Below are 9,440 nucleotides of genomic sequence, written 5' to 3' on the forward strand. Positions count from 1 at the left end.
GTTGATCGTTAGACGATCTGGATTTTCTCCTATCTTCGAGGGTTCCGCGTTATCCCGTTATGGCCATAGTTATTTTTAGCCCGGTCACTTAAGAACTCTCTAGATGGACGTTTTCAGCAATGTCGCCACTTCCTCACGCAGAAGTCGGTAGTCTCTAGTCTGGTGCCCTTTTAGTCCAATGATACTCACACCATAGATTAGGATTCCTCTGACTAGGATCAGATCTCATCAGCCTCGGGAACCGTGCTTGCTTGATATTCCTCCTTGCCGATACAGATTCCATCATGTTGTCATTGAAATTATATTTAGACAATCTGGGGTAGGCGAAATCCCAGGAGCATGACATCTCTTTGTCCTGCAACGATCTATTATTCCATCCACAGTCAACTCTCATATCGGTAGCGAACCTGTTCGCCGACCGAAAACCTCTGTCGCGTCCTTTGACCCTTTCGTAGAGTAAAATCGGCCAATAGAAGACCGTCGATCTGTGTCGAAATCATTCTTCAACTTTTTCTTATTCTTCTCTCGATCCCGACCCTTAGTTGATGGTGGGAAACCGAGCTGGTCATCCTCTATTCTTATCTTTGATTCGTATCGGTTGTGGACATCTGCCCATGTTATTGCCTGGAACTCGAGAGGGCTTTCTTTCAGTTTCCAGGAAGCATTAGAGCTCCTCGGGTTCAGCCCCTTGGTGAATGCTTCAGCCGCCCATTCATCTGGTCCGACCGGTAGCAGCACCCTTTCCTTCTGAAATCTAGTCATGAACTCTCGCAGCAATTCAGACTCTCCTTGCGTAATTCTGAATATATCAGCCTTTTGGGCCTGCACCTTCCTGACCCCGGCATGGGCCTTGATAAAAGAATCCACGAGAATCTCAAAGAAATCCATTGAATGCTCGGGTAGAAGTGAATACCATGTTAGGGCCCCCTTGGTGAGGGTCTCCCTGAACTTCTTCAGCAAGACTGACTCAATCTCATGCGAAGCTAAGTCGTTTTCTTGCACCGCCATTGTGTAGGTGGTGATGTGCTCCTGAGGATCCGAAGTCCCATCATATTTTGGCACGTCTGGAATTTTGAACCACTTCGGGATTAACTCTGGTGCCGCGCTCAGTTTAAACAGCAACTGGGTGTATTTCTTTGAGTTCGGTCCTTTCAACACTGGCAGTGTACCCAAAAGTTGGTCCATTAAGGCATTTATTTCCCTCATAAGCCGCATGAGTTCGTTATAAAGGGATAATTCCCATTATTGTTACCAGATCCATTGTCGTTCCCCTCGCCCCCGTCGAAGCCGACCTCACCCATCAGGGTGTTGTTATCAAACCTTTGTGTTGTTTGGATTGCGGGAGCATCGAGAGGAACTGGACCTATTCCATTCGCGTTGTTGGAAGCACCCGACAACGCGTGCCTCAACTCTATCATGGCATGATCTTGTTGCGAGAGATGGCCCATAATAGCCTTTGGTTGCTCCCTCGGGATTCTCATTGTCTCCGCAATGTGCTCGTCTTCTACATCATCAGGAGTTGCCTCCCAAATGTGTCGTGGATATTACTAGCCATGGACCAGCGTGACTGCATCCTCCTCATTGCCGGTATCACTGATCGAATCTTCGTGTTGAGGCGGATTTCCTTGGGCCTCAACGTTGTGTACGATTTTGACATCGTTATCTACCATTTTTATGATTTTTCGCCAAGAAACAAAGAATTTAACAGATTAGTGATAGATTCAAGGATCAACCAAATTACGCAACTGTCTAAGCCCTACGGTGGGTGCCAAACTATTTACCCGTAAAATGGTACGGTTGAATTTGTAACGTGGTTTATAGACAAGCGAATCGATTTGATCCCAAAATGATAAACAAATACAATAAAAATAAGACTTAGCATTGAAATCGAGATAAGATAACAAATAACTTGGTTCCGGGAGCAGAGCTTCCGAAGGCAGTAGTAAGAATATCAATAGACAAGAAATAAAGTGTTATTGAGCTTAGAATAATGTGTAGCATATGTTTTTTGTCGGAAAATTTTCCCTTTACAATGGTTGTTGAAGTCACTATTTATAGCTGCACCTAGGGTACATGGTCCTAGGATTAAGCCCCTCTTAAATGACAATTGTGTGAGCCATTGATGAATGTGTAACGATAGGCTATAAATGCCAAAATTCTCTATATCGGAGTATGTATTTAATACTGAAGAATATTCTTCTTTGAATGTGATCGGGTGGCAAACATTCGTTTGTCTTTATTAGCAATATTGTCTTCGGGGTTTTCCCGGTGCCAACCGAAACTGCTGCCCCCGATCTTGATTTCTACTTGCCTTGCTTTTCGTCTGTCTCTAGTTCTACGTGTCGCTCTATTATTCGAGTATTTAATAAAAAGCGATTTTACTCTATACAGTAACATGGCGCATCACTCACGTTCAGGTCAACCTACGTGTAATCTTGTTGGTTTTTAGTTAAACAAAAATATAACTAGCTTCCGGGCCCAAAGAAAAGCATAGACAACGTTTTTTAGACAATCTTAGTTTGAGCTCGTAATTTTATCCTTCAAATCGGTGTTATGCATAACACGCATATACCTATTATTTATTCTTATGTCTGTCTGTTTGTTAAATCTTTTTTGGTTATTGAAAAGTAAACTTGGAAGTTAGATTATTCATATAGTACTAGAACATCAAACTATCACGCAATTGTCTTGTTATATATATACCGTAATACTAATATATTATACAATTCAGCTAATATTATTCTGCTTAATTCACAAATAAAAGGACTTCACATTTTGAGACAAAAGGTATAGTACATATATAAATTAAATTTTATATCGTCAGTAATTATTAATTATCTCTATTACACACAATTATTTCATTGTAGGTGCACACCATGAAATTGACAATGATTTACTAGTCATCCTAAGAAACTCATATGTTAGTCGAATTTGCATACAACTTCTACAAAATAGTATTTTTATTCAATAATCAGTGGCGGAGGCAAAATTTTCCCCAAGGGGTTCAAAAAAGAAAAAAAGTTAAAAGAGACCGTGACCAGCAAGAATTGAACCAACAATCTAATAAAGATTTTGAACCCTCTTGACCACTGAGTTATGCTTTTGGGTTGTGTTAAGGGAATTCAAAATATAATATCATATATAAAGGTACAAGCCGAATTTTACCTTATATGTATAGTGTAATTTCCGACGAAGGGGTTCCGCCCCTAAATCCATCCGGTCGACAATAACTTCTTGATATAAACAAGGAGGAGATTATAGTTTATTAAAGAGAAGGTACAAATTTTAAGATGTGAAACATTTACAAACACAACTAACGTTACTCATATTCACATTTAACGGAATTTCAAAAAACAAGAAAACTGTCGAGCTAAATATTTGATACTATTAGAAGGACTGCACAAGAAAACGTTGTACCAATTTAATTATTTGCGTACAGCTAAAACTACAATAGTGACTGACATACAAGTCATTCGAATAGGCTGGCTAAGTGGCTATTCATTAATTTCAGCTTGTCATTTCCTTTCCAAATTTTCGGTTACTCATTATGCAAATATTTTAATACTCCCACCATTTATTTTTATTTGACATTTATACTAAAAATAAATTTTTATTTTTACTAGTCACTTCACGCATATCAGAAGAAATATATTTTTTTCTGTTATACCCACGGTATTTATTACTCATTTCAAATCATTTTCTCAAATCCAATAAAATATGCATCAATTAATATGTGTATCATGGTAAATTATGTACTTCATTTATTATTTCTTAAAGGGCGTGAAAAGTCAAAACTTACCAAGTAAAAGTGAACGGAGGGAGTATTATCTATACGGTTTTAAAAGATATATACTGATATATGTATAGGCCAAAATTCGTCCTTAGGATATTTAGCGTAATATGGCATTAAAGAAAGAGCCGTTCGAGCTCGCCCAAGATGCAGCGAAGTCATTTGTCAAGGTTGAGGTCGAGATTGGCCATTAATAATAAGACATATAACGGTTAATCTGTTAGGATAAGATATTAAGAGGGAATATTCTAGCAAATATTCCCCCCATTTGTACTATTAGGGTTTTCTAGTATATTATAACCGTGAATACTTTTAGGTGAAGTTAATTTACTAAAATATTCTTTAAAAATTGAATGTCCATTTTATCCTTAGTCAAACACTATATACTCCCATAATAAAATTAATTTCTAGTACATAAATTTTGCTTATCTATGCATGCATTATTTCAATGTAACTGACTTCCTTGAACTAAACACTAGAAATTAAATGTGTTGTATTAGGACCAACTTAAATTTCTACCAGTTCCATGAGTGAAAAAACGCTTTGATATGATAGCAATGCATGGATGAGAAAATGACTTTTAAAATTCATTTGTTTATTTCATCCAAGTAAGTTATAGGCCTTATCGGGAGCCGGCGGCAGCGGACTGACTATGTACATCCCCATTTCATGAATGGCCATGGTGACAATACCAAATGCAATAGTTCTACTAGTTGATGCACCAATGGCGTATGGCGTTGACACTTGTCGTATTTCTGAACAAATGCCTTAGTGTCTTGTTCCATCCGTAATTAACTTTAATACTAACAAGTCAGCACCCGAGTGATTTCCACCGATTCCTTCGTGAACTTCTCTCATGGTGTAATTAGCCTCGGAAGCTCCTAAACATCGGACCAACGGGCCTTGAAAAGACTTTCTATACAACTGGCCTCACTAGAAGCTGTAACGAGCTGCTTTGGTGCGGAGTGCCTGTGATACTTTTGGATCTTCGGGTAGTTTGTCGTGCACAAGATAGTCGATGATCTCATTTCTCCAGTCCCTGACCAAATTGGTCGCATTTACTTCATACTAACCGTCCACATCCAATACCGAATGCATGGGTTGTACGACCATACATGAGTATGATCCTTTTATTTTCGTGGACGAGCCCAGATTAACCAGTGTGTCTGCTTCTGTGTATTCTTCTTTAGGGATGTGGGTGATTGACCACTCCCTGAACCGTACGAGCAAAATCTTGACTTTTACTACATATTTTTGCATGCGTTCCTCTTTGGTGTCAAAGATCCCGTATACCTAATTTACTACCAACTGGGAATCACATTTGATTTCAATGACCTCGGGGTCTAGTACCCGGGCCAATTCAAGTCCATCGTCTTCGCGGACTAAAACATCACTTACCGCAACCTCTGAGACGGCCACTCCAGAGTCCATTCGAAGTTGTTCTTCTTTTTCAGAAGTGAGAAGGAGTGATGTTATTTTTCTAAAGATTGGGAAATGAACCTGCTCAAAGCGGCTACTCTTCCTATTAACCTCTGAACCTCTTTCACAATTGATTACCGATCGGGAATGTACTCTATGGCTTTAATTTTATCGGTATTGACTTCGTCCTCATTTGTGACACTAGAAAACCCAAGAACTTATCGGAGCTGACTCCGAGTGCACATTATTCGGGGTTAAGCTTCATGATGAGCTTCCTTAAGATGTCAAAGGTTTCTTGGAGGTGCTTCAAATTATCACCTGCATTCAAAGCCTTAACTAGCATATCATATATGTAAACTTCCATTATTTTCCCTATTTGCTTTTCAAATATTTTGTTCACAAGCCTCTGGTAAGTGTCTCTGTGTTCTTAAGCCCAAAAGGCATCAGATTGTAGCAATATATGACAAAGTTCGTTATGAACGAAGTCTTTTCCTAATCCTCTTGGTTCATTTTAAAATGGTTATACCCGGAATAGGCATCGGGGAAACTCATCAACTCGTGCTCGGTCGTCACATAATTCATTTTATCAATGTTTGAAAACGAGAATGAGTCTTTTGGGCACATTTTGTTTAGATCCTTATAATCTACGCATATACACAATTTATTATTCTTTTTTTGAACTAATACTACGCTAGCTAGCCAGTCGAGATACTTTAAATCCAAGATTGAACCGATACCAAGCAATTGAGTTACTTCTTCTTTGACAAACATGTTTCTGACCTCGACAATAAGGCGTTTCTTCTGCCTTACCATAGGGATATTGGGGTCCAGGTTTAGCTTATGCACGGCCACTTCTAGCGGAATAACTGTCGTATCCGTATGCGACCACGCAAAACAATCAACATTCAATTTAAGAAATTCTATAAATCCTGACTTGAGCTCGGGGTTTAATCCTATCCCCAAGTAGAACTTCCTCTCTAAGAAGTTCTCAAACAATACGACTTGTTCGAACTCTTCCGATATGGATTTGGTTGCGTCCGTTTCTTCTGGTACCTGGAAATACCTTGGTACCTGATAAGATTCTGACAGCTCATCCCCTTTGCCGATTTCGTTTGGCTCGGGAGCAGGCGTCGGTTCCTATAATTTTTACGTTGCATGCACCTTCCCTTTACTACTGGAAACCGAGATCGCTTTCATCTCCCTTGCCGCCGATTAATCTCCTCTTATTTGTTTAATTCTCTCTGGAGTTGGGAATTTCAAAAGTTGATGGTATGTTGATGGCATAACCTTCATTTTGTGTAGCTATGGCCTTCCAAGAATAATGTTGTAGCCCATGTCGTCGTATAGTACTTCAAACAAGGTCGTTTTCATGACCCCTTCGACATTTGTAGGTAGCAGGATTTTCCCCCGGGTTGTAACACTTGCTAAGTTGAACCCGACGAGTAGCTTTGTGGCCGAAATAATGCTTCCGGTTAGCTTGGCTTGTTCTAGCACTCCATTGGATAATATTGACTGAAGTCCCTAGGTCCACCAAAACACATTTAATTTTAAAATCTAAAACATTAAGAGAAATTACCAGGGAATCATTATGCGGTAGTAGGAGTCCATCGGCGTCCTCCTCTGTGAAGGAGATATCGTCGTCGGCGACTTTTCGGAGTCTTTAGCTATGGGTCACCGATACCTTTGTCTTTTTTGCTGCTGAAAAAGGTTACACTATTAATCTTATTCCCTCTGAAAATTATGTTGATCGTTAGACGAGGAGTATTTTCTCCTGTCTTCGAGGGTTCCGCGTTACCCCGGTTACAGCCGTAGTTATTTTTAGCCCGGTCGCTTAAGAACTCTCTAGAAGGACGTTTTCAGCAATTTCGCCACTTCCTCGCGCAGATGTCGGTAGTCTCTAGTCTGGTGGCCGTTATTCCTAGGATACTTACACCATTTATTAGGATCCCTCTGACTAGGATCAGATCTCATCGGCCTCGGGAACCGTGCTTCCTTGATTTTCCTTATCGCCGATACAAATTCCACCACGCTGTCATTGAAATTATATTTAGACAATCTGGGGTAGGCGGATTCCCAAGAGCATGACATCTCTTTGTCCTGCAACGATCTGTTATTCCGGCCACAGTCAACTCTCCTATCGGTAGCGAACCTGTTCGCCAACCGAAAACCTCTGCCGCGTCCTTTGACCCTTTCGTAGGGTAAAATCGGCCATTAGAAAGACCGTCGATCTGTGTCGAAATCATTCTTCAACTTTTCCTTATTCTACTCTCAATCCCGACCCTTAGTTGATGCTGGGAAATCGAGCTGGTCATCCTCTATTCTTATCTTTGATTCATATCGGTTGTAGACATCTCCCCATGTTATTTTCTGAAACTCGAGAAGGCTTTCTTTCAGTTTCCAGGAAGCATTAGAGCTCCTCGGGTTCAACCCCTTGGTGAATGCTTCAGCCGCCCATTCATCTGGTCCTACCGGTAGCAACATCATTTCCTTCTCAAATCTAGCCACGAACTCTCGCAGCAATTTGGACTCTCCTTGCGTAATTCTGAATATATCAGCCTTTCGTGCCTGCACCTTCCTGGACCCGGCATGAGCCTTGATAAAAGAATCCACGAGAATCTCAAAGAAATCTATTGAATGCTCGGGTAGAAGTGAATACCATGTCAGGGCCCCCTTCGTAAGGGTCTCCCTGAACTTCTTCAACAAGACTAACTCAATCTCATGCGAAGCTAAGTCGTTTCCTTTCACCGTCGTTGTGTAGGTGGTGATGTGCTCCTGAGGATCCGAAGTCCCATCATATTTTGGCACGTCTGGCATTTTGAACCACTTCGGGATTAACTCTGGTGTTGCGCTCAGTTTAAACGGCAACTGGGTGTATTTCTTTGAGTTCTGTCCTTTCAACACTGGCGGTGCACCCGGAATTTGGTCTATTTGGGCATTTATTTCCCTCATAAACCGCATGAGTTTGGTTTTAAAGGGATTATTCCCATTATTGTTACCAGATCCGTTGTCGTTCCCCTCGCCCCCGTCGAAGCCGACCTCACCCATCGGGGTGTTGTTATCAAACCATTGTGCTGTTTGGTTTGCGGGAGCATCGGGAGGAACTGGACCTATTCCGTTCGTGTTGTTGGAAGCATCCGACAACGCTTGCCTCAACTCTATCATGGCCTGATCTTATTGTGAGAGATGGCCCATAATAATCTTTTGTTGCTCCCTCAGGATTCTCACCGTCTCGGCAATGTGCTCGTCTTCTGCATCATCAGGAGTTGCCTCCCGAACGTGTCGTGGATATTACCAGCCATGGACCGGCGTGACTGCATCCTCCTCATTGCCAGTATCACTGATCGAATCTTCGTGTTGAGGCGGATTTCCTTGGGCCTCAACGTTATGTAAGATTTTGACATCGTTATCTGCCATTTTTACGATTTTTCGCTAAGAAACAAAGAATTGAACAGATTAGTGATAGATTCAAGGATCAACCAAATTACGCGACTGTCTAAGCCCTACGGGGGGTGCCAAACTGTTTACCCGTAAAATTATACGGTTGAATTTGTAACGTGGTTTATAGACAAGCGAATCGATTTGATCCCAAAATGATAAATAAATTAAATAAAAAGCAAGACTTAGCATTGAAATCGAGATAAGATAATAAATAGCTTGGTTCCGGGAGCAAAGCTTCCGAAGACAGTAGTAAGAATATCAATAGACAAGAAATAAAGTGTTATTGAGTTAAGAATAACGTGTAGCATATGTTTTTTGTCGGAAAATTTTTCCTTTACAATGGTTGTTGAAGTTACTATTTATAGTTGCACCTAGGGAACATGGTCCTAGGATTAAGCCCTTCTTAAATGACAATTATGGGAGCCATTGACGAATGTGTAAAGATAGGCTATAAATGCCAAAATTCTCTATATCGGAGTATGTATTTAATACTGAAGAATATTCTTTTTTGAATGTGATCAGGTGGCACATTCGTTTGTTTTTATTAGCAATATTGTCTTCGGGGTTTTTCCGGTGCCAACCGAAGCTGCTGCCCCCGATCTTGGTTTCCACTTGTCTCGCTTTTCGTCTGTCTCTGGTTCTACGTGTCGCTCTATTATTCGAGTATTTAATACAAATCGATTTTATCCTACACCGTAACATGGCGCATCACTCACGTTCACGTCAACCTACGAGTAATCTTGTTGGTTTTTAGTTAAACAAAAATATAACTAGCTTCCGGGCCCAAAGAAAA

General features: G+C 40.6%; 1 protein-coding gene across 1 annotated transcript; it reads right to left on the minus strand.

Moving 5' to 3' along the window:
• Positions 1 to 390: 390 nt before the first annotated feature.
• Positions 391 to 1,008, minus strand: LOC138894442 (uncharacterized). Its single transcript, XM_070179139.1, has one exon. It carries the CDS (start codon positions 1,006 to 1,008, stop codon positions 391 to 393), a length of 618 nt encoding a protein of 205 aa, XP_070035240.1.
• Between the last annotated feature and the right edge of the window lie 8,432 nt (positions 1,009 to 9,440).

This window comes from Nicotiana tomentosiformis, chromosome 6 (assembly GCF_000390325.3).
Source record: "Nicotiana tomentosiformis chromosome 6, ASM39032v3, whole genome shotgun sequence".
In the NCBI taxonomy this organism is placed as follows: Eukaryota; Viridiplantae; Streptophyta; class Magnoliopsida; order Solanales; family Solanaceae; genus Nicotiana; species Nicotiana tomentosiformis.

Coding starts and splice junctions, on each gene's coding strand:
- LOC138894442 (XM_070179139.1), bottom strand. CDS start 1,008: ATGGCGGTGCAAGAAAACGACTTAGCTTCGCATGAGATTGAGTCAGTC.